General features: G+C 38.1%; 1 protein-coding gene across 2 annotated transcripts; it reads left to right on the plus strand.

The window, feature by feature from the left end:
* The first annotated feature begins 5,518 nt into the window (after positions 1-5,518).
* Positions 5,519-26,688, plus strand: FAM76B (family with sequence similarity 76 member B). 2 transcript variants are annotated; one of them, XM_068988460.1, is made up of 10 exons: positions 5,519-5,605; positions 6,456-6,520; positions 7,534-7,588; positions 8,619-8,774; positions 11,203-11,402; positions 15,270-15,317; positions 15,506-15,586; positions 16,231-16,366; positions 19,378-19,479; positions 24,134-26,688. In XM_068988460.1, exons 1-10 carry the CDS (start codon positions 5,519-5,521, stop codon positions 24,221-24,223), a joined length of 1,020 nt encoding a protein of 339 aa, XP_068844561.1. In that variant the 3' UTR covers positions 24,224-26,688. The 2 variants fall into 2 exon arrangements, with proteins under 2 accessions (XP_068844561.1, XP_068844562.1); XM_068988461.1 differs by having other exon boundaries at positions 16,234-16,366.
* The last annotated feature ends 2 nt before the right edge of the window (positions 26,689-26,690 follow it).

Here is a 26,690-nt window from a genome sequence, read left to right on the forward strand (position 1 = left end):
ACCACTTTAGTATTCTTGTCTTGAGAACCCCACAAACAATATGAAAAGGCAAAAAAGATAGGACACTGAAAGATGAACTCCCCAGGCGGTAGGTGCCCAATATGCTACTGGAGATCAGTGGAGAAATAACTCCAGAAAGACGAGAGCCAAAGCAATGAAGAGATGGAACCAAAGCAAAAACAACACCCAGTTGTGGATGTGACTGGTGATGGAAGCAAGGTTTGATGCTGTAAAGACCACTATAGCATATGGTCCTGGAATGTTAGGTCCATGAATCAAGGCAAATTGGAAGTGGTCAAACAGGAAATGGCAAGAGTGAACGTCGACATTTCAGGAATCAGCAAACTAAAATGGACTGGAATGGGTGAATTTAACTCAGATGACCGTTGTATCTACTACTGTGGACAAGAATCCCTTAGAAGAAACCGAGTAGCCATCATAGTCAACAAGAGTCTGACATGCAGTAGTACTTGGATGCAATCTCAAAAACGACAGAATGATCTCTTGTTTGTTTCCAAGGAAAACCATTCAGTATCACAGTAATCCAAGTCTATGCCCCGACCAGTAATGCTGAAGCAGTTGAAGATGAACAGACTTAACTAACACCCAAAAAAGACATCCTTTTCATTACAGGTGACTGGAATGCAAAAGTAGGAAGTCAAGAAATACCTGCAGTAACAGGCAAATTTGGCCTTGGAGTACAGAATTAAGTAGGGCAACGGCTAATAGAGTTTTGCCAAGAGAACGCACTGGTCACAGCAAACACCCTCTTCCAACAACACAAGAGAAGACTCTACACATGGACATCACCAGAAATCAGATTGATTATATTCTTTGCAGCTGAAGATGGAGAAGCTCTATACAGTTGGCAAAAACAAGACCAGGGGCTGACTGTGGCTCAGATCATGCACTCCTTAATGCCAAATTCAGACTTAAATTGAAAAAAGTAGGGAAAACCACCAGACCTTTCAGGTATGACTTATATCAAATCCCTTATGATTATACAGTGGAAGTGAGAATTATATTTAAGGGACTAGATCTGATAGAGAAGTGAAAAGCAAAGGAGAAAAGGAAAGATACATCCATTTGAATGCAGAGTTCCAAGGAATAGCAAGGCGAGATAAGAAAGCCTCAGTGATCAGTGCAAAGAAATAGAAGAACACAAAAGAATGGGAAAGACTAGAGTTCTCTTCAAGAAAATTAGAGATACCAAGGGAACATTTCATGCAAAGATGGGCTCAATAAAAGACAGAAATAGTATGAACCTAACAGAAGCAGAAGATATTAAGAAGTGGCAAGAATACATAGAAAAACTGTACAAAAAAGATCTCCATGACCCAGATAATCATGATGGTGTGATCACTCACCTAGAGCCAGACATCCTGGAATGTGAAGTCAAGGGGGCCTGTGGAGGTGATGGAATTCCAGCTGAGCTATTTCAAATCCTAAAAGATGATGCTGTCAAAGTGTTGCACTCAATATGCCAGCAAATTTGGAAAACTCAGCAGTGGCCACAGGTATGGAAAGGTCAATTTTCATTCCAATCCCAAAGAAAGGCAATGCCAAAGAATGCTCTAACTACTACACAATTGCACTCATCTCACATGCTAGCAAAATAATACTCAAAATTCTCCAAGCTAGGCTTCAACAATACGTGAACCATGAACTTCCAGATGTTCAAGCTGGATTTTAGAAAAGGCAGAAGAACCAGAGATCAAATTGCCAACATCTGCTGGATCATGGAAAAAGCAAGAGAGTTCCAGAATAACATCTATTTCTGCTTTACTGACTATGCCAAAGCCTTTGACTGTGTAGATTACAATAAACTGTGGAAAATTCTGAAAGAGATGGGAATACCAGACCACCTGACCTGCCTCTTAGAAATCTGTATGCAGGCCAGGAAGCAACAGTTAGAACCAGACTTGGAACAACAGACTGGTTCCAAATAGGTAAAGGAGTACTCAAGGCTGTATACTGTCACCTTGCTTATTTAACTTATATGCAAACTACATCATGGGAGACGCTGGGCTGGAAGAAACACAAGCTGGAATCAAGATTGCTGGGAGAAATATCAATAACCTCAGGTATGCAGATGACACCATCCTTATGGCAGAAAGTGAAGAGGAACCTCTTGATGAAAGGAAGCCTCTTGATGAAAGTGAAAGAGGAGAGTGAAAAAGTTGGCTTAAAGCTCAACATTCAGAAAACTAACATCATGGCATCTGGTCCCATCTCTTCATGGCAAATGGATGGGAAAATAGTGACAGACTTTATTTTGGGGGGCTCCAAAATCACTGCAGCTGGTCTCTGCAGCCATGTAATTAAAAGATGCTTACTCCTTGGCAGGAAAGTTATGACCAACCCAGACAGCATATTAAGAAGCAGAGACGTTACTTTGCCACCAAAGGTCCATCTAGTCAAGGCTATGGTTTTTCCAGTAGTCATGTGTGGATGTGAGAGTTGGACTATAAAGAAATCCAAGCACCAAAGAACTGATGCTGTTGAACTGTGGTGTTGGAGAAGACGCTTGAGAGTCCCTTGGACTGCAAAGAGATCCAACCAGTCCATCCTACAATCAGTTCTGAATGTTTACTGGAAGGACTGATGTTGAAGCTGAAATTCTAGTACTTTGGCCATGTGATGAGAAGAGCTGACTCATTTGAAAAGACCCTGATGCTGGGAAAGACTGAATGTGGGAGAAAAAGGGACAACAGTAGATAAGATGGCTGGATGGCATTACCGACTCAATGGACATGAGTTTGGGTAAACTCCAGGAGCTGGTGATGGACAGGGAGTTCTGGTGTGCTGCAGTCCATGGGGTCGCAAACAGTTGGACACTACTGAGTGACTGAACTGAACTGACTGAAATAATCTCATCCATCTACTTACACTTAATAGGCTAAGCTTGTATTTTATCTTCCCTTTCACTGACTTAGTTCCTGGATAACTCCAGTTGTTACCTTCCTTTTTTCCTGTTAATCTTCTCTGACCTCTCCACACACTTTGCTACCTTCATTGTGCTGGAACCCTGAATATCACTTCTAGCCTCAGCAAAACAAATTTTAGCAACAGTCACCAAAAGGTAAAACTGGGAAAAGGTGTATTTTCGCCAAGGTGATTCTGCTGTTTCCCTAAATTTTTCCCCATTAACTTCTATGACAATCTTACCCTAATATTCTTTCTCTTTTCTCATATTTTAACAATTCACCTAACCTAACTCTACCTTCACACTACCTCTGCCTATTTCAAATTATCTGAAAGCACTTGTCTTGGCACATATTCCAAATTGCCTGCGGTGCCTTTTTCTCCTCCCTTTTTCCTTCACCACTCAGCTAGTTCCATCTTCCCTACCCCAAGAACTGCTAATCACTTTCACGTAGGTTCTTCTAGCAGGGTGGTATTTATCAAACGGTACTGTTTAAGAACCTAATTACGTGTAGCTTCTCTTCAATGCTTTCTTCCTTAGTAGCAAGGATTCTCCCCTATTCATCTGTGTAATCCTAGAGCCTGTCTGTATGCCACTCAGGTTTGCTAGACGAAGAGCTAATGGCTCCAACTTGAGCTTCTTCACATTCATTTACTGCCTATCTACTCCCAATGCGAAGGGTCCCGCTCCAACAAAATACTAATACCTTAACAGGCTAGCGATTCTTCTAGAGGTCAATACAGTACTTAACATCAGCTCTTCCTGCTTATTTGCAACCTGGGGTCACCGTAATATAGTGGAAGCGGGAAGAGCGCCCGCGCGCTCGGGGTAGGCTAAGTACAAATCGAAGTTACTGGGAGGAAAGGAGGAGGCACTGAAGGCAAAGAAATCCGCAGAAGCACTCGACTGCGTACAATTCAACATCTGCCGATCAAGCCGACTAACTAGAGCGCCCACCTGGTCTCGGAGAGTTTTCAAGAGGGGCCGTTACACCCACGTGACCCGGGAACGCGGTTTTCGCGGGCCAAGGTGTAGGTAGCCATCCCTGCGAGTCCAGGCAACGTTCTGCAAACCAGAGCCGCTACGCCGAAAGGTGGCGGGGAGACAGACTTGGGCCGTCTCAATTGCAGGGTGCAGCCTCAAACGAAGCAGTGGGCGCCGAGGCAGCAACGGGGCCACCTAGGCGTACCCCGCGGCTCCCCAGGACGGGGGAGAGGCGGGACCGAGAGCGCTCTGAAAAGTGAGATAATGCACAGGGGGCGCCAGGACCGACTCAGGGTCTGTTCGGAGGTCAACGGCTTCTTACCGAGAACTGAGAAGCCGAAGTCTCAGAGACCGATGCTGCCGCCATCTTCCAGCCCGCCCAGGGGAGCTCCGCAGCCCCGGTACGCTCCGGGTTCGCGTGGCTGTTCTTCAAGATTCGCGAGCCGCCCGCCAGGGGCGACCCTGAGCCGAACCCCTGATGGAAGGGGCTAGGGTGCTGGTGCCGGGTCTGGAAACCCCTGCCACACACCCCCGGCGGGGCGCCCACGCTTGGAGCACACACGGAAGGAACACACGCCCTAACGGACGTCCTGAGCAGCCAATCAAAAGAGCAGGCGTCTTCCGGTGGCGGGAGAACCCGCCTCTTCCCTCGGTGACGTCACAATGTAGCTCGTCGCCGACGGAGCCCCGCCGGGTCGCGGCGGGCAACCGGGCGGCGCTCCTGAAGGGCTCCTCCGCAGAGGCGGGCCTTCTCGAGGGGGAAACCTGGGCCAGGGGTTTTGGTTTCTCCAGTGGCGAGTGAGTCGAGTGGGATAAAATAAAGCCGAATTCGAAGCTCAAAGCCCTCCATCACTTCCCTCGGGCTAAACGCCGGAGAGAGCTTGAGTTTGACCCGGGGACGCCTCTCCAGGTGAGGTACTTCCCTTTCGGCCAATAACAAATAGGATAAGGAGGGGCCTAGAGATTTGGTCCAATGGAAGTCAAGGGGAGAAAAAAAAAAAAGTCGGGGCAGAGAGTAAACCTCCACGAACAACTGCCCAATTAGATTGGGAGCTCCCACGCAAACCTGGGACTGGCTGCTGGAAATAGCCGCGACCGGGGCCTCGGGGCGGGGCGAGTTTAAAGCTGCTTTCGCGCGCTGAGGGCGTCTGGCTGTTATTGGCCAGCGACGTCCTCCCTTTGTGGGCGCGCCCGGCGTAGCGGGGGTCAAAAGCTAGGCGGGGCGGCCGAGTGACGCAGTCGCCGCCTCAGCCAATCAGGGGTGAGGAAGGGGAGGCCGAGGAGGAAGCGGATCTGCCGCCGCGCAGCTAAACCGCAGCGAAACTCCCCGCTTCGTCTCCCTCCGCCGCTCTCGGGGCCTAAGCGGGAGCGGCTGGGACGGCGTCACTGGGTGGGCTGGGGCGGAAGTGGAGGCGGAGGGAGACGGCTGCGGCCGCGGGGCCTCGGGCTCTGGCGGCGAGGGTCTGGTGGGCGCGAGGCCGAGGGCGGGGGAGGAGGAGGAGGAGCCCGCGCGGCCCGGGCGGCGGCGGCGGCGGCGGCGGCGCCCGAGTTCCCCGTGGGGCCCCGCCTCGGAGCGGGCGGCGGTAGAGGAGGAGGCTGAGGAGCAGGATGGCGGCCTCGGCCCTGTACGCCTGCACCAAGTGCACCCAGCGCTATCCCTTCGAGGAGCTCTCCCAGGGCCAGCAGCTCTGCAAGGTCCGTGGGCGCTGGGTGGCGGGCGGGCGGGGTTTCTTCGGCCGTGGCCCGAGGGAGCTGGGTGCCCGTGTGGCACTGCAGCCCCCCCACCCCCTCTCTCTGTCTCTCCTCGGTGGCGTCTTGGGGGTTTGGAGTTCTCGCCTCCTCACCCAGAGACCCGGTTCTCCGAGGACCTGGGCATCCGCTGGGAAAGCCCCTGAGAGGAGGACAGAGCCCTGCCCTCTTCCAGGCGGCCCGAGAAGGGTCCGGGCCCCAGCAACGTTTGAGGGGGTCTCTGGGTGGGGCTGCGTGAGGCAGCCACCTGTCTATGCCGCAGAGACCCCGGGGTGGAGACGTTTTCCTCTCGGTTTTCTGTATGGTCTGTCCTCTCCTTCCACCGGGAGGCAGAGGACGGTGTTTGCACTTTCTTGCTAGGAACCCGAAGCCGCAGAGCTGATGGCATCCTCCTTCCCTGTCCGGGAAAGCGAAGCGTCTGGCTTGGGAACAGAATGCTCTAAGATTTGGAGCTCCTCCCATCCCATTAAAGCCGGGATGCTGTCTGTGAGCGACGGTGCAAAATAACAAGTAGTTTCACATTAACCAGTCCTCGGGGTCGGCCCTGACAGCTTTCTGTAATTTTCATCTGTTGAGTACCCCCCACATCTAATAAAGACAAAGACACCTAAGCCTTCCCTAAGGAATTATGCTGTAATTGGCCACTTATTTGATAAAATCACTCAATTGTCTTCGTTGGGGGACAGATTTTATTGACATTTCAGGCATTTGACTAGGTTGAGTAATAATTTTCCACCAGAAAAGTGAAATTTGGGACTTCGAGATAGATACTGACTAATATATTGTCTTATTACAGGAATGTCGGATTGCACATCCTATTGTAAAATGTACTTACTGCAGATCAGAATTTCAACAAGAGAGGTTTGTATATTGAACAGTTTTTGATTGTTAAAGGCAAAGTATTGTCTGTAAGGAATACTTGAGGCTTGTAACCCCATATATATATTAAAGCTTTTTAAAATAAAGTGATTTAGTTTCTCAGAATTTTAGTTGTAAGCGCTTAATACATGTTTCTACATAGTAGGAGAGAGAATGTTCGCCAAAAATTAGTATTTTACAGCTATACTTTATACCTGAGGAAATAAAAAATATTGCAAGGAAAATATACAGCCTTGCTAATGAAAAGTGCAAATATCAATTGTTATTGTTAAGATGTGAAAAAAAAATGACAGGATCATCTTTTGTAGTTCGGTGGTTAAGTGCCTTTCAGTGCAGGGGGTACAAGTTCCATCCCTGGTGAAGGAGCTAAGATCCAACATGCCTTGTTTGTTTAAAGTCCAAGTAAGGACTTTAAAAGTAGCCCACATCAAAAAAACTTAAAAAGGTAGAACATTAGTACTGACATGGATTTGAGGAAAGGTCTATAGCAAAGTCTAGTAACTTGTCACCAGTGGAAGAAAAACACATATCTTTTAATGGAGTGATTCCTGTTAGAGGCTCAGTACCCATAGAAGAGCTTATGAAAAGATAATGAAGAATAATAATTTCTTCACAAGTAGATATAATCATCATAATAGTGAAGAACAAACAGTGGAAGGTTATGTAGGCACTGATGCTGTGCATACATAGTGGCAAGTGAAGATTTTGAAACTAAATAGGAAATGATAGAATTTTAGTTTTGTTTCCATTTAAAATATGCAATAAAAACATGTAAAAACATTTATCTTAATTAAGAGGAGTAAACTTAGATAATATACAGCCCTGAAAAGATCTTACGTTGGTATTTTTGAAAAATTCTTGCTCTGTGTTAGAATAAGTTTTAAGTACTACTAAAGCAAATAGTACACTTTTACTGATAGTACACTTTGACTACGTGCTTTAGTTCAACGTTGTGCTGCATAAGTTTCATCATCTATATACAATTTCTTTTTCAGCAAAACTAATACAATTTGTAAGAAGTGTGCTCAAAATGTGAAGCAGTTTGGCACTGTAAGTATATATTATATTTTTATCTTATTGGCACAGATCTGTTAATGTTTTCACAAAGATTCACCTTTTAAAAAATATATTGCTGTGTTCGTAAATGTTTCAAAGTAGCGAAATATTTCAGGAAAGAAACTTTCTATGGAGGATCAACTGGGAAGACAATATTTTAAAACAGTCATATTATGTGCATGTTTATATATATGCACATAAATATATATATTTATGATCTTATTCTTTAAAGAGTCAAATATAACAAACTCCTGATTTTAGAAAACCTACATGTTATAATTTGCATAATTATATTTTCCCCCTTCCTTAGAATCTCTGACAATTTTTGTATACGGCACAGTGTTCAGGAATTTAGTCTCAAAAGTCAAGAAGTTATCCTAGTATAATTCTTTTCTTTTATGTATATTGCACTCATTATTGGTATATTAAAGTCATGATTAGTAAAATTGCTCGCCTTAAGGCTTTCTAAAATCTGGGTTGTCTTGAATATCAAAGAAAATCAAGGTATGTTTGTTATAGTTGAATTGAATTCGCTTGTGCCAAATTTTTTAGTTGAAAACTCATCTGTTCCTTGCATCATCTGTACTTATATGATGAAAACTGTTAAATGTATGCTGAATAAATGATAACGTAATTAAGCTAACAGGACATTAGTAGAAATTCTTTCTCTCAAATATGGATATATGAAACTTTTCTATAAGTGTGTTCCTTTGATTGGAACTATTTTACGTGTAGCTTTTGTATTATATAACATACTGTGCGAATCATAAATACATTTCTCATGGTGTTATTTATTTAATAGAGTAAAAAGTTTCATGAGTGTAGAAATAAGTGTTAGTAAACGAATAAAGTAAATGTCTTTGACTATAATAGGGCAACATAATTAACAAATTTTTTCACCCATTATGACATTTCCTTAATTAACTCCTGGAATATGTACTGTGCACTGAGATTAGGTTATACACCAGAATTTTAGTATTTTTAAATGTCTCAGTTAAAGAAAATACATATCTGTTTTTTTCAGCCTAAGCCCTGTCAGTACTGTAACATAATTGCGGCATTTATTGGTACAAAGTGTCAGCGTTGCACAAATTCAGAAAAAAAATATGGACCACCTCAGACTTGTGAGCAGTGCAAACAACAATGTGCTTTTGATCGGAAGGAGGAAGGAAGAAGAAAGGTATGTTTTATTTATGTTATGACGTCTTCTGGAAATTAAATACATCACAAACAAGTTGGAAGTTTTTATGATTAATACATTACTGAAGCTTGATGTATTCTTTAAGTCCCTGAAAGCAGGTGGTTAGATGATAGTGCTCAAACAGTACATTTTCTCCTTGTTGGCATCATATGTAGATTCATCTTGATCAATCAAGGTTACTCTATTTTAAAAAGGGGGCTTCCCTGGTAGCTCAGCTGGTAAAGAATCCACCTGCATTGCAGGAGACCCCGGTTTGCTTCCTGGGTCGGGAAGATCCCCTGGAGAAGGGATAAGCTACCCACTCCAGTATTCCTGGGCTTCCCTGGTGGCTCAGATGATAAAGAATCCGCCTGCAATGCAGGAGACCTGGGTTCCATCACTGGTTGGGAAGATCCCCTGGAGGAGGGCATGTCAGCTCACTCCAGTGTTCTTGCCTAGAGAATCCCCATGGACAGAGAAGCCTGGCGGGCTACAGTCCATGGGGTCGCAAAGAGTCGAACATAACTGAGTGACTAAGCACAGCACACGTACTTTAAAAAGTATTCTGTGATGGCTGTTCTGTACTATTTGGCTATCCAACATTTTGTGTGCAAAAAACTGCTGACTGCTTTTAAATCCTTTCAGCTACTTAACCTTTTGCTGGTTACTTGATGTTGCTAGTGTGAAAAAAAAACCTGATGACGCTTCAACATATATGTGTTTCTAAGTCATGTGCCTTTTGATTTGAGGCTCATATTTTATATCATTGTTTTTTTTCCCTCTCCCTGTTGTAAAAGTATGTGTATGTGTGTGACGTTGTGCTGCTGAGCATTCACACAGGCTTCCTGATGTCTGTCAGTGTCAGTTGATTTGGAGGATGACTGTCACTTTGAGGGGCTCTCCTAGGTCCCTCTACAGCAACTATGTACCCTAGTTGGAAAACATGTCCCTTCAGCATTCTTGTGTGAACAAATAGAAGATAGAAACCTGATTTTTATAGATTTAGTCTTAATAATTTTGGAAAGAAATCTTTCCTCCCCATTGTTTGTCATAGTTTTGTTCTATAAACTTGCTGTGAACACTGAGTTAGTGAAAACTGAACTGTGACTCTTAGAGCAATACAGGATTAGGTTCCTGCCTCTGGTCACAATGTGGTAGAGTCAATCAATATCTAATCCTGTTTTGTATATGTCTCTGTTTAAAGACACCTTACTTAATATACATTGTTGATTGATTACATTGAACTCAATAGCAAACAGCACTATAACTGCCTGATTGAATCTTACCTAACATAGGTGTTATCCACGTAAGGGTTTCCCAAGTGGCTCAGTGATAAAAGAATCTACATACCAATGCAGGAGACATGGGTTCAATCCCTGGGTTGGGAAGATCCCCTGGAGGAGAAAATTGCAACGCACTCTAGTATTCTTGCCTAGGAAATCCCACAGACAGAGGAGCCTGGTGGGCTACAGTTCATGGGTCACAAAAGTGTCGGACACGACTTAGCAACTGAACAACAGTTTTCCACGTAATTACACAGCCACTTTGTGCTTAGGAACACTACATTACTTTAGCATTACACTTGGGGACAATGTTAACAGTGAAATCACCAATAAAAACAGTAAAAAAACAATAAAAAATAAATAGAATAAAAATAAAACAATAAAAAACACTAAGTAGACTGTGAAAAGGATACTTGTTTATAATGTGAGAGCTGAAAAAAGGCAGCAGAACATCACCTTGTTCAACCTCATCTGGGAACATTTGCAGTCCAGCATTTTGAGCTGCTCTGTGCATGTGGGTTTCCACTCCAGTATTCTTGCCTGGAGAGTCCCATGGACAGAGGAGCCTGGCAGGCTGTACAATCTCTGGGGTCACGAGAGTTGGACACGACTTAGTGACTAGAGAGAGATGCATGTGGGTGAATGATCACAAAAGTGCTGCAAGTTGATTTAGGGGTGACAGTTTTTAGCTTGTAGGTGGTGAATTTGCAAATGAAAATTGGTTCTGTGTGTCATTCAATCTCTCCTTTTTTTCTGTAAGTTAACAGTTTTGCTGTCATGATAGATACTTTGTCTTTTTAGTAATAACAGTGATTTAAGAATTCAGGTTAGTGCTTAGATAAGGTTTCTTTGAAATATATCTGTCATCAATTTATGTTTATTTGCCAGTAATAAGAAACAAATTTCTCTCTATAAATTCAAATTCATCAAACTAATGGATGTCCATATATCATCCTTTGCTATTTTGTGAGCCTCTAAACAAGTGTTTTCCCAAGATTGAAAAAGTCTAATTTTACTTCCATTTTGCAAAACTCTGTGTGTGCAAGAGAGAGAGTCAGAAGTTTAACAGCTTATCTTCACCTGGTTTCACTTATAGCCAGTTACAGGTACATTTAATCTAATATGTAAGTATTGTCTTTTAAAAGGTTGATGGGAAGTTATTATGCTGGCTTTGTACTTTATCATACAAGAGAGTTTTACAGAAGACAAAAGAACAAAGGAAGAGCCTTGGATCTTCACATTCAAATTCATCATCTTCATCTCTTACTGAGAAAGACCAGCATCATGCAAAACACCACCACCACCACCATCACCACCACCATCGTCACAGCAGTAGCCATCATAAGTAAGTACTTTGAAAGCATGTTTTCCAAAGTTCTCTGTGGCATTTTAATACCTGATTTTGGTGGTTAACTTTTTGTAAATGCTAGCTGTGTACTAGTTTAGTATGTGGTAAGCCTCTTGAGTGTCTAGGGCTATTTCCTCACTTTATTCAGTGTGCAGAATTACACATAGTAAGTGTGTTGTTTACCATAAATGTGAAGATCACATATTTCGGGAATTACGTAATAAAGTTATCATGTAATGAAGTCAAAATATAAGTACACAGTTAATACTTCATTGATTCATGATATCAAAAACCTCAATATTCTAAGAATTGTTAGGATTTTACTTGTAAAAATTACATTTGCCTCAGTTACTATTTGGAGAAGAACATGGCAACCCACTCCAGCACTCTTGCCTGGAAAATCCCATGGACGGAGGGGCCTGGTAGGCTACAGTCCATGGGGTTGCGAAGAGTCGGATACGACTGAGCGACTTCACTTTCACTTTTCACTTTCATGCATTGGAGAAGAAAATGGCAACCCTCTCCAGTGTTCTTGCTTGGAGAATCCCAGGGACGGGGGAGCCTGGTGGGCTGCCGTCTATGGGGTTGCACAAAGTTGGACATGACTGAAGTGACTTAGCAGCAGCAACAGTTACTATTAACTTGTTTTAATTAAAATAAATTTTAACCAGTGACTGGGAAATGTATTTTGTATTTTTGGAGAACAGATTGTACGTCATTTGTGACTGTGATAGAAGCATTCTAAACATTGAAGATTCCCAAAATGTGAGACAGAAATCTGACTGGTGGTACTTTGCTGTTTTTAAAAACAGGAACTGTATTCAAATATCAGCTACTTGACTTTTATTTATTTATTTATTTTTTATTTTTATGTTTTTTGCTACTTGACTTTTAAATTGTCTTGGGAAGAAAAGTTAAATAGTAGTAATATAGTAACCCTTAATGTGTGTAAAGGTTTGTTTTTTTTTTAAGTGTGGCTTTAGTCTTCAGGGAAAATCAAGACTATTAAAATGGAAATTAAACACAAAAATTAAAATGGAGAAAAAAGGGACATGATACACACTCACGAGAATTTATTATATTTTCTCAAATTTCTCTGAATGTTTTTCAAGTTCTGGGTAGTTAAAACATGGCTTCATGTACAGAAAACTGATCTCTGCCATATTTAGGAACACGGATGATGTTTTTGTAGTATTTTATAGGTCTGTCTAATAGACAACATTTGACTCTAAACTTTAGGCAAGCACATGTAGTAGATTATGGGGGTTCATTGAGGCACTGATACTGTTTGCTTCTCTAGCCATTTTTCATTTGTCACTGTGCTGTAGTGCTTTCTGAACGTAACAGTGGTAGATTACATAGTGCTTTCTAACCTAGCTACTTTGAAAAAATGTTCTGATCTCCGTATCGGAGAATTACAAGGAGCAAAGGAACATAAATCTTCCTTATTTTCACTTCTCGGTTTAGGGAAAAATATGAAAAAAAAACTACCGTGATGGTCACTGGCAGACCTATTTCTCAGAGTCAGCTGAAATATCTCTTGTCCTTGTCCTTTATGGATGAATTTGTTCTAGCATGAGGTGAAAGGACACATGTACATTGTGTTTATTGAGATCTAACATTGTCACAATAACTTAATCTTTTGAAAGAATGACAGGTTTCAAAAGTAAAGGGAAAAAGAATGGATTGATTTTTAAATTTTCCTTTTGATTATTTAAGAAATGTAAATATTTTGTATGTGATGAGTAGGCAACCAGTCGGTGGAGTCATATTTGAAATTCAGTGGATGGGGATGATTACAGACAGTTTACATATTGTGATACAAATTGATGGGGGTTGGAGGAAGAAAGAAACTCAGGTTGATACGGATACAAGAAAAGCCCACCTCAGAAAGCTGAGATTCCAAGTGTTTCTATTAAGTCACTATTGTGATTTTTCTCGTTTCAAGGTCTGGACTTTGCCAGTGCATATGACTTGCCAGTGCTTTTAATGAAATTTGTAAGAGAAAATGGCAACTGAATTCCTCAGTAGGGTTGCTGTTTCCCACCACAAGTAGAAAATAGCTCAGGTTGATAGAATTTCAGCTGTTGATTCCCCGGCTTATTTATTTATAGCTGATTCTTAAGAACAGGACTTCCCTGGTGGCTCAGACGGTAAAGCGTCTGTCTACAATGCGGGAGACGCGGCTTCCATCCCTGGGTTGGGAAGATCCCCTGGAGAAGGAAATGGCAGTTCACTCTAGTACTATTGTCTGGAAAATCCCATGGACAGAGGAGCCTGGTAGGCTACAGTCCATGGGGTCGCAAAGAGTCGGACACGACTGAGCAACCTCACTTTCACTTTCACTTAAGAACATGGTTAAAAAACTTCTATACCTACAACAGCAATAAATTTTATATACACATACACAAACACATGTACATATTTCTATTGTGTATGTAGCACTGTACTAAATATTTTACATACATAACTCATTTAACCCTCATATTCCCTATAAGCTATGCATTATATCCATTTTGCAGATGAGGTAACTGAGGCTCAGGGATTTTCAGTAAGTTGCAAAAGGTCGCACAGCCCAGGTCATCTAACACCTCTTACGTTGTATAAGGTTCAGGTGGACCCTTGAACAACAAGTGTAAACTGCTTAGGTCCACTTACATACTCAGATTTTGTTTTGTTTTACTAAACATTTACTATAGTTCATGATCTGTGGGTGATGGAGTCTAGATGCAGAACCTCCTAAATGGAGGACTGACTGTGCAAAGATTTTCAGCTGCTTGGAGGATCAGTGTCCCCGAAGCCCCACATTGTTCAAGAGGCAGCATTTTACGTGGTGTCTGATACATACATAGGAGATGCTTTGCACGTGTTGAATGAATAAACTAGAGGTTAGTGAAGGATTGGGTAATGTGAAAATACAGGAGAAAGGTATGGACATTTCATAGTGAATTATTAAGTGGTAATTAGCATTGTGGCATAATGCAAAAGAAGTAGTACTGTAGTAGTAATTACAAGGGGCTTCCAGGTGGCTAAATGGTAAAGAATCCATCCGCCTGCCAAGCAGGAGACTACAAGTTCGATCCCTGAGTTAGGAAGATCCCCTGGAGAAGGACATGGAAACACATTCCAGTATTCTTGCCTGAGAAGTCCCATGGACAGAGGAGCATGGCAGGTTAGTCCATGGAGTCGTAAAAGTTGGACATGACTTAGTGACTAAACGGCAGCAGTAATTATAAGGAAAAGTAAAATCACTTGTTTCTGTGCGATTTCCCAATATTTGCAGCTTGACTGTTGTAGAGTACAGCCTAATGAAAGACTGGAGACTTTAGAGGAGAGGATTCTTAGGAAAACTAGGAAAGAAAGAAAGAAATTCAGATATTTCCTGGTTTAGCCTGACGCACTATTCTGAGCTACCTGAGTTGCTCCAGCTCATCTCCATGTAGGATTATTAGGAAGGCCTTAACTTTAAGATAAAATATCTTCTGTCTAAAATAGTAAGGGTAGCCTAAGTAGGATGATTTTCAGACTTTATCATTATAGAACCCTGTTAGGTTAATTTTCATGCTCATATACCCTAACCCTTAATATGATATTGAATTATAAAAATCCTAATTAAAAAGAAAATTCAGTCCCTGTCATTGTACTTTTCTTAAACAAGATGGTCAGTAGTCATTTGATTAGAATTTATTTTATTAAAATGTGGTTTATTCAATATATATTAGCTTAGTCTGAAAACTTAGTTGAATGTGCCTTTCATTGATCAAAAGAGTATAAACATATATCATTTGATTCCATTGGGAAGAATGCTGTTATAATGTTGATGTTTTAAATGTTGTTATTAGATGTCATTTGTGTCTTTTTCAGAATCAGCAATCTGAGTCCAGAACAAGAACAGGGACTGTGGAAACAGAGGTAAATATGTTAATATATTTCCTGAAATACTTTGACATGTATTTTTAAAAATGTGACATTTCTTTAACTTTGTTACTTAGGCTTTAAAAAAATTGATGTTCAGTAATGTTTTAGGGGAAGAAAAATAAATTTCCCTTGGTGCCTCTTCCCTTTTTACTCTAATTATTTTTGTTAATGTTTGGTTTCAGCCATAAATCCTCTGCAGCAATTCAGAATGAAACTCCAAAGAAAAAGCCCAAATTGGAATCTAAGCCATCTAATGGAGATAGGTAAAAATTAATTCCTTTAGTGCTGTGAAAATTCAACTTAGTCGAACAATTATGGCTGGTTGCCAGTTATTACTAGGTCAAAGAATAGAAACAGGTATCTTTTACATTGACTTCTTTGAGTCACCTCGAAGAGTAAACATAATCAGTTAAAATTTTTAACTTGATTTTAGTAATAAGAAAGTGGCACTGAACTATGTTATTCTATTTGGGGCATAAATTTGGGTTTTGAAAAAAAAGTCTGAATTCTCTGTATCTTAATTAATCTTCAGTGAAACACAAAACTAATTGTGGTATTTGAGATTGACCTGCTTGGAAAATGTTTTTAGATTTAAAGTATTATGAGAGTGACTTTGTTTTAGTTCATTAGCCAAAAGTTTGCTGATGTTACTGTACAAATTGGCTGCCTATTGCTTTACACTAGAAGTATTGACCCCCTAAAAGCTAATACTGAATTATATTTCTGCAGGTGTATGTAATGTGTGCCATTAGTAAGGTAATTTGCCAGTTGCATCCATTTCTGTCAGGTACATATTTTTTTGCATTAGCCTTAAGGATGTTTGTGGAATTGTCTAATTTATGCAATTTGAACACCTGCTAATTTTCCTTCTACTTCATTTAACTGTGTTTTACTTTTTTCTTTTTAGTAGCTCTATAAATCAGTCAGCAGATAGTGGGGGAACAGACAATTTTGTCCTTATAAGTCAACTGAAAGAAGAAGTGATGTCACTTAAACGTCTCTTACAGCAGAGAGACCAGACCATTTTAGAAAAAGATAAAAAGGTAAGTACATGGTTCACTGAAGCCTGGTAAGATTTACATCTTGACTGTTGCTTGATAACTGCAAATTTTACTAGACTTTCTTTAATAACTTGGTAATGTGTGTTGTGCATGATTCTTACAAGACACAGAGGTGCAAATTGGAACCTAAGCCATCTAATGATGATACATAAAAACAGTATTTCAGAATTTTAGTTCTCAGAATTAGTTGAGGGCTATAAAATTCTAATAATTTCTGGATATTAGTTTCACTAAGCCAGAAATCTAAAGTTAGGTCTAATGTCTTAATTTAAAAATGAGGTATAAGTGAATATTGTGTCAGTTCTTTTGATAAAAGAAAGTAATTGAATTGAATGCAGTCTTTTATATACCAATTGTCTATTTAAATCAGGATCAAATAACTGAAAATTAATGCTCTGGGAATTTCCTATGTGATAGTGATTATATATAAGGTGGAAAGTAAGTCTGCTTATTAGAACTTTATACGTTAGATCAAGAGGAATAATCAAATACATAGTCTGTTTAGTAAAAAGTTGTAATATTTCTCTGTGCACTTGAGCTGAATGTTACCTCTTTGGCCCTCAATTTTCCCATCTTAAAAGTGAGAGTATTAACACCGTCTCATAGGATGATTGTAATGAAATGAAAATGTAAAGTCCTTGTATAAGTGCTCATAGCTGCTATTTCTGGGGTCTGGTCATTTTTGAGGGTAGAACCTATATATCTGTACTTGTTTTATGGTCCTGGACTATCTAGTTTGACCTACTTCAAACATTATTGCAATAGGAAAACATTAAAAATACTCTTCTTAAAATTACAAACAAGACATAATTATGAATATAGCTGTCTCTGAGTATCCACGGTAAAGCTTGAATCTAAGTTGGCTTGTACTTCTGACATTCATGTGAAAAAAATGTAACTTTTACATTACATTTTCCCTCACCTTGACGGTTAACAGATTTAAATTTATTTTACTACATTTGTACCTTACTTTAAGCAAATTCAGTATATGAAATTTAGAATTGACATAAAAGTAGCAAAATTATGAGTGTCTTATGGTTCTTTTTGCTTAGTAATAGAATATTTTCGGTTAGTTTTAATGAAAATTTGTTTTACACTCAAAATTTTAGAGAAATTTCCATTACACAAAGACAGGTCTATCTGTACTAACCTAGATAAAAGTTGAGTAAAATGGTTAAGTTTACTATAAAATAGCAGTGATTCCAAAACCAAGTAGTAATGAATTGTGGAATTTTGGCTTCCTTAGATTTTGTTTTCTTTTTCTAGCATGACTAGTCTGTTAGTGCATTTAGGTAAAAGTTTTCTGTTTTTGTTAGTGTTCCTTTTTTCTTAAACACTGATGGGCATGGAAATTCGCAGTATTTTGAGGAAAATAATAGTAAGCCTAAAATAGCTACATATTTACACCTTTTTCTTACAATATAAGACAGTCATGTTATTTGCTTGAATTTAGTTCACTTCATTCAGTGACTTCTGCAGCCAGCCACATACTAGATCAGAAGGATAAAAAGAGAGAATAATAAGAAAAGAGATATGTTCTTATTTTTCAGAAATTTAGTAATATGGAGGCAACTTAGGATATAGAGATGAGAATATCATAGTTTATCTGTAGTGAACTGGTGTTTCAGCACAGGAATTCCTCTGTAATATAGAAAACAGAATTCAGTTATTCTTTGAATTTGACAAAAGCGAGAGCTTTTATTCAGAAAATCAGAATATAAGACACCGTGACTTCCTTTTTCTCTTTTTGGTGTACTTCTTTGTTTAGTGATGACTGGGTAGGTAGTTACAGAAAAGAACCTGCAAACCTTTAAAACTTACATAATGAAAACCATTTAAAAATAACCAGAAGCATGTAGAATCTACAAAAGTGGTAAAGATGATCTTATTTGCAAAGCAGAAGTAGGTATGCAGACGTAAAGAACAAACATGGATACAAAGGGGAAGGGTGGGAGTGGGATTGACGTTACTATACTGTACTGCTATGTATAAAGTAGATAACTAACGAGAACCTGTAGCACAGGGATGTCTACTTGGTGCTTTGTGGTGCCCTAAATGGAAGGAAATCCAAAAAAGAGGGGATATACATATATGTAAGGCTGATTTACTTTGTTGTACAGCAGAAGCTGACAGAGCAGTGAAAAGCAACTATATTCCAATTTAAAAAAATAATAAAAATCAATCAATAAATAAAAATGACCAAAAGCTTTCTTCTACCTGGTTTTTTTATTGAAATTATGTAATACCAATTTATTTTTTAGTGTGAAGTCATGAAATTTTATATCTTTAGGCCGTCTATATTTATGAAGAAAAATTGTCATGTAGTAGCTGTCTTTCTCAAATCACTTAACTTTTTTAAGTTGTCTAAGTGCAAATTTTAAAGTAACCCTCTTTCCTTTCTCATTCCATGTTAGTTGTATTTCTGTGTTTTGTTCTCCATCTTTACCTCAGAACTTAGGAGGTATCAGATACGGAGTTCTGGACATAAAGTTTAAAGGAAAAGCAGTATAGCTTTCAGTTGATACAACTGTTTCTCTGTTTTTCATACTTGTCCAATGTGAACCTTTTTTCTTCTATCATTGAAAGATTATTTTAACCCGAAACCAGTTGTACAGTTTACTTTGTTTTTATATGCAAAGTATGTTTTAACCAAAGCATTTTCCAGAACATTAACCACTAAGCTTTCCTGTTGGCATACCAGTTGCCAAATTCTGTGTCCAGTGAAACTACCTTAAAAAGAAACAAAAACAGCAACTTCTCAAAATTTTACTGATGTTTCAATATTATCTTAATATTAGTGTTAAACTAGTAAATTAGATAAAATTCATTTCACAAAACAGAAATTCTAGATAAATTACAAAACGCAGGAATCTCCATTTTATAATGAATTGTGAGTTTACTGTGAAAAATATTTAAAATGATGTGTGTTCATCAGGTTGTATATATGCATATATATGGATATTTATATATCTATATATTTTTTAACCTTTCAGTTAACTGAGCTTAAGGCGGATTTTCAGTACCAAGAGTCAAACTTGAGAACAAAGATGAACAGTATGGAAAAAGCTCACAAAGAAACAGTGGAACAACTCCAGGTAAATGAGATAATTCATGTAAACTGTTAGGCAAGGATGGCTAAACTTGGTTAATAGTATTCTTTCTCTTAAGAGTCATATTGGTATCCCTACTTTATGCATATCCCGAGCACTTTCAGCTTTGATTTTGAGTTTATAATAGTTTTTAATCCTGCTCCCATTAAAAGTAGTTGCTTGAAATCACTTTGATAGAGGGGGTTCAGTAGATTAAATCTGAAAACTTTTGCCTGAAATTTAGATGGAGTTTTCAGATTCATGAAACTAAGGTGAAAATTAAGTTTAGTACACTGTGTAGCTATTCTTCTGTTTCCTCCCAGATGGTGGGAGGAGAAGTAGAGGTACACACCAATTTTCAGGGACCTCAAGTGAAGGAAATTCATGCTGCATGCAGAGATGCAAGGCCCAAGAGTGTACCTTAACCTTTGGACTATGATTTCCAAAGTGCCAAGTAGAGCTCTGGGCTTCCCTGGTGGCTCAGACGGTAAAGAATCCGCCTCCAAAGTGGGAGACCTGGGTTTGATCCCTGTGTTGGGAAGATCCCCTAGAGCAGGGAATGGTATTCCATTCCAGTATTCTTGCCTGGAGAATCCCCATGGACAGAGGAGCCTGGCGGGCTACAGTTGATGGGGTTGCAAAGAGTTGGACACGACTGAAACAACTCAGCAGCAGCAGCAAATAGGGCTCTCAGTATCCACAGGAGGGATCCTGTACAAGCCAGCCTCCAAGTACTGCAGGGTGTACTCAGTAGGGTTTCTGTATATAGAACAACTGAATGGTGATGTCAGGAGTCACCATAGTGACAAAGAGGGTGGTGTCTGAGGTCTGGCACACAGAGATGGAGAGCATCCAAAATAGACACAGGTTACCCCTTCTTCAAGCCTTTTTTCCCTGCGGTCTCATGAATTTAGAAATCAGACGCACTAAGTTAATTACTCTGTCAATTTATACATTCTGACATTTGTTGTCTTAAAAGCATAGAAGATGGCAGCACACAGACTTTGGTCCATTAGTTGCAAGAGTGCAGCTTGGGAAGGAAGGAATTAATACTGCCCTACCTTCTTTTTTTTTGACATTGTAACACCAGGGGATATTTGCTCTTCCTATCTTTTGGTTTTGTGTTCTTCATTGTTTAAACATAGCTTACATTGAGTAAGATTGTAAAGTGGATTTAGGAACTTGCTGAAATTCAAGGTAGAGGTTGTCTAGTCCTAATGCTGATCTTACTGTTACAAAGAATTGTGAAGAGAAACTTGAGTAGAACCTGACACATAGTAGACATTCGGATAGTTTGCCGAATGAGTGGTGATTTATGGAAATACCCATCAGCCCTCTTTTCTGAGAGATTTGCCCTTTTTATATACTAGGCTTCTTGTACATTATCATTTCTCATCCACCAGCAAATAGTAGTTCTATTTTGTTTTACTCATTCGGTTATTAGTGCTGAGTGATTACTAGAAATAAAATCTTCTGCATGGTGATCTCCAGTTTGATGTAGCCAAAACATGAATAAATTCAGAATGATACAGCAAAAAACCTGTGAGCAGTACTTAAATTTGATAAACCTTAGTACGTCTCACTGTTCAGAAGAGCAGTTCGTTGTTTCATTTTGTAGTTGTGAGCACAGGGGACTTCTCTTTGACATTTTAGTCTGTTTAGTATCCTTAGCCCACCTCTTCTTGGTTGATAGCTGAAATTTCATATAATAGAATAATAACTAATAATTACATGGAAGTGTACATTTTCAACATAATTTTACATAGGCGGTCTTATTTGCACCTTATTGTAACTTTGAGTTATGTGGTGTCCTCATTTTACACATGAAACTGGAAACATAGCCAGAAGTGGCATAGAAACCTACATCTTCTAACTCAGATTTAACTATACTTTCTCCTGTTCTGCACTGCCTCCCACCTCAGGTTACTCAGGTTTTGTGTTCATTCTTGCTGTTAGACCACTTCCCTATTTGTGTTATTATTGGTGACCTTCTGTCACAGTTAAGTATCCTCTTTTAACCCCATTCCCCTTAGCAGCCATGTACTAGTAAGGTTCTCTACCTGAGTAAATATAGTAAACTGTTTTTCTCATCTTTTTGTGATAAGAAACTGAACACTGAAGCAGAAAATTTATTTTGTTCTAATAGCTCTCAAAACATTTGAAATTATCACACCTGAAAAATCACTGAGTAACACAAGAAAGAAACTGTCCAGAAAGAACAAACCCCTTAACAAAACCCAGCCAACCAAATAGTAACCAGATTGTCTGAAATATCAGGAATACCTAATAAAAAATACACCTTCATTTAGGGGATAAGGTGATAAAAAGGAAAAGAGAAATAACATTTGAATGCCTGCTGTATACCAGCCACTGTGTTAGGCTGTGTTTTGTATATTTGATTAGTTCTTTCAACCCCTGTTGAGGTAGATGTTTTGAGTTCTGTTTTACATATGAGAAAATAAATTTCCAATTACATAGCAGATAAATGGCAGAACCAGGAATCAGAGAAGGATCTGTGGTTCTTAATCCACATGTTCTTTCCTTTAGGCCAGCATTTCTAAACATTTTCAACTTGCTTAAGAGTTCTCAAATAATTGATTTTTGCATGGTGTGTAATAAAGAAGTAATAAATACTAGGATAAAACATTTTTAATGCATATAATTAAATATTATTATAAAATGTATTTTAATTGTATCAGAATAAGATTTAGACTTGTCTCCTTTTAGCAACTGACCGTTGATTTTTCTTAAAGGCTTTTTTCTTACATAGTTTATCAGCAAATTTAATGATGTGATTAGGATACTAAATAATACATGCAGATTGAAAATTCGCTGCTAAAGAATTAAGAGGAAAAACTTCTTTCAATACCTAATGTTTTTTTTAATATTTATTTTTGACTGATTGATTATTGCTTTCTAATATTGGTTTGATGTCTGTCATCAACATAAATTAACCACAGATGTACATATGTCCCCACCCTCTTGAACTCCCTTCCACCTGCCGCCATCACCACCCCTCTAGATTATCACAGGGCCCCAGGTTGAGTTCCCCGAGTCATAACAGCAAATTCCCACTGACTGCGTGTTTACATATGTTGGTGTATGTGCCTCCATGCTGCTTTCCATTTATCTCATCCTCTCCCTCTTCTCCCCCACCCTTGTAATATCTAACATTTGAGTTCTTGTATTTCATACTTAGAATATGACAATTATAAACTCATTGATATTTTATTTTTTAATCATGAATGAGAAAAGGTAGTTTAAAAGTTAACTTTTTAATGATTTGCTATGTCATTGTAAACACTTCTATATAATGTAGCTTATAGATCTGACAGATCTCTGTGGAGCAACTTTGCAAACATTTCCTTTTTTTATGCCCTTCATTAGTTTGTATTTTAAAATTTGTTTCTTAAGATTCCTTGTTTTAGCCAGTGAGTCTATTATAAATTAAGTAATATATGTAGCTAACAATGAAAAGAAAACAATTTATGACTACCGTATTTACTAGGATGGTCAACTGAGTGTTACACCAATTGATAATGAGTGTGTGTATTTGACTTTCACTAACTGCCAGGCATTCTCATTGATTTGTCCTCTGAGTTTCTCAAACTAGTTCTAAAGGGAAAATAAAAATCCTTTTAGATCCTTTATGGTTTTCTGAAATTGAATTTGAAACCGAAACTCCTAATTATAACCTTAATTATTTAATAATCATGGAATAGAGAAATGCTGTTAATCATGCAGTCAAACATTAAAAAATGATTGGACTTGCAAATGTAAGGTAGCTAGGTAATTTGCATTTTGGGGGTTGTCATGGGTATTAATTAAGGAGAATTGATTGGAGAAGGGTGAGGGAGATGCTAAGTACAAAGCCTGAGACAGGTTTGTATTGTAAGATTGTAAACTGAGAAGGCAGTGTTACCTTGCCATACAAAGGCTAAAATTAAGATAAAACACTGAGGTTAAAAAAGTCTAGATAATAAAAAAATCTTGAGACTTGTAAAGGAAAATGATTTTCAAACATAAGCCACAGTGATGATGTATAACTGCTCAAATTATATCAAAGCCAATACCAGATTAACTGTATGGCAATTAAAAGGAACAACCAAAAAAAGACCAGAAAGATGTGGTTCTGATGGGTGCTTCAAAAAATATTATTTAAGTATCATTAACAGAGTAGTCTGTTTGGCAAAGCAGTAAAGTCTGTATATTTTTGCAGAAAGGACCTCTTATGCATGTTTTATAAACAGGTATACACATCAAAATGAAGGTCTTTGTAGTTGTTCTGGAAATGGTCCTCTCAAATTACCACTTGAATTACTTGATCTCATTCATTATAAAATAATACTTATATTCATAGCTTTTGCTTCATGGTTTTTACAGTAAAGCTGAAATATTTTCCCTGTATTTAAAAACTTGACCTTCTTTTAAATGTATTTACTTTAAGTTGCTTTTTTTGTAACCAGTTGAATCTTTGGACAACAGTCACATTAATATAAACATTTACAAAGGGGGCTGACAAACCAATCTAAAGTTTTCCTTCTACATATCAAAGAGATGAGCCTAAATATATCACCTCTTTCATTCTGATAGTGTGTATTCTTCAGCTTGACTTAATATTTGAAATATTTTTAATGGTAAATGTTTTTGTCTCCCACAGGCCAAAAACAGAGAGCTACTCAAACAGGTTGCAGCATTGTCAAAGGGTAAAAAGTTTGACAAAAGTGGAAGTATATTAACATCCCCTTGAGAAAATGCTTATTTGTTAAGTGTTTCTGCTGCAAATGTAAAATTTGAAAAAAATTCTGTGAAGCCCTTAAATTCTGTGTAGTGAAAAAATATTTTTGCACACCAAATGAATTGGCGTGTTTCCTATTCACTTTTGTAATTGATATACAGCATTTTTTAAGTTGTAAAACATTCAAATGAAACTTCAACTGGTTTGAAGTAACTTTTTAATTATTTGATATCCAGGAACTTTTTTGCCAGCAATAGTATTAAACAGTTGTAAAGGAGTGCATGACTAGTGCCCTTTATAAAATGCAACATGCAATAATAGAGTAGGTATGGTTTTCGGAAGTCAGAACAGCAGGGCTTTTTGTTGGTTTTTTGTTTTACACTATGCTAATTTCATATAAATAGTTTTCAATTCAGAAATACAAAAACTTTTGAACAAGAAAAATTGTGAACACTGGTTTTTTGGTAATTGTGTTTATACTTTTCATCAACATGAAATAGGAGAGAATCATGGTGCTTTTATTAAATGAACTTCAGAGTATATGTAAATATGTTTTTAAAAGTTACATTGTTAACATTAGTTAGTAAACTAGTATTTTCATTATTGGTATAGGAATTAATGTTTATTGTACAGTATCCAAGGTAAAATGTGTTTGTTTTGTAAAAACTACTGTAGATTTTTACTTACAAGTGCCTTTTTGCCACCTAATGTTTTTATTTATAGGAATGCTGATCTTTTGTACATACTGTTTGTTTTAAAATCATGTTTAATAAATGTTTGTATATAAATTCATATGTACAGAAGCCTATTTCAGAAGGAAAAGTTGCTAGTAAAATGTTTGAGATTGCATTAAGAACTGACAATGCATTAGACTTGAGATGACTTCGTGGTTTGTTTTTGTGTGGTATGGGAAACTGTTGGTCATTGAATTCATTGAATTATGTTAAAATAGTTCCCAAAAGATTTAATTTTAAATCGGTATGGGTAGAATAATTTTATTTTTTGTGTCATATGGCTTCATGTTCATATTTTGTGAGTTACATGTTTTATTTTCTTTTATTAAAATTAAAAAATTTTTTCTTCAATGGTCCATATATCTGCTTTCTCTATAATATGTGGTTATCTAAGTTAATATTTATGTATACCATACTTAAATTGTAAGTTTAAAGCAAATCTGGAAAAATTAAATATCTTTTAAATCATTCTGTGATTATCTTTGAATAAATTGGAATCTACTGTAAGATTCAGGCACTATTTATAAGAAAATTATATCAGAGTCTTTAAAATTGTCTATAAAAGGTTAAGGGTAGGGTGGGATAGGTTAGGAGAAATTACTGACTAATTGCATTCTGATCCAGTGGTTTTCAGCCTGTAATAGAATTGATCTCCTACTTAGTAAATGCCAATTCAGACTTTGCAGTTCATTTTTAAAGTATCAAACGTTGCCAGGTATACTGTATAGAGTAGAAAGTCTCCTCTTAGGAATTTATGGGCAAGGATAAATTTGTTTTTAGTAAATTGTTATTAAATTTATCAGTTTTGAAGATTGGTTTCTAAGAATGTCATATCCTCTTTCCTCAGAACACAGGATGATTGTTTTAATTGTTTTTAACATAATTCATGTTTCAGTAGATTGTTCCTAAGTTTCATTTTAAACTGATTTCAAATAATTTTTTATCCAGTTTGGAAACATATAATCTAGGGTAATTTTCAAGTGATAGTAAAATGTTGAATCAGTCAGACTTGGAAAAATTAAACCAGTTTGTTTTTATGAGATCTCATGCAATAAATTTCCTAAATTTAATATTCTCAACAATGATAGCTAATGCCTTCCTAACACAGATTTTAATGTTTTCAGGATTTGCTAAATTCGTAATACAGTCATTACCTTTCTTTAAAATTTATACTGTTTGTATTCTGGATTCATAGCCATTTGTCAATCCACAGTGGTCATTGTGGTTTTAAAATAAACTGTGTAATAGTTCTTACACCTTGTTGGAGCTGCTACAAAAGAAAGGTGCCCCTTACCCTTTTTTGTAGGTAAGCGATTAAAAATTGAAATCAGTCTAAATAATTAAGCTTTGTAAATTCAGAGGCTAAAACATTTTAGGGGCTTCACAGTATTTAGTCCTAATTAAATGCCTCTCTTTATTCCATGACCTGGTTTTATAACTTAATTATTTTGCAATTGTATAAATTAGTAATGAGTCCCAGTACCTGGATCTGTAGTGTATTGACCTAATGACCTAATATCCTCTCAATGTGGACCTGTAAGGAGATACTATGGTGTGCCGTATATTGTGCTTTTTTAGGCTGCTTTCAGCTATTGATTAGCATTTACCAGTGAGGGTCATTTTGGCTCCAGTTATTTATGTATTAATAGCCTGTGAATATTGCAGTCCTTTTTAGATTGTATTGGTCTAAATATGCATTCTGCAGTGAACCTGTTAAGCTGTTCACATGTATAGACTATTGAAAT

Source organism: Capricornis sumatraensis, chromosome 16 (assembly GCF_032405125.1).
Source record: "Capricornis sumatraensis isolate serow.1 chromosome 16, serow.2, whole genome shotgun sequence".
NCBI lineage: Eukaryota > Metazoa > Chordata > Mammalia > Artiodactyla > Bovidae > Capricornis > Capricornis sumatraensis.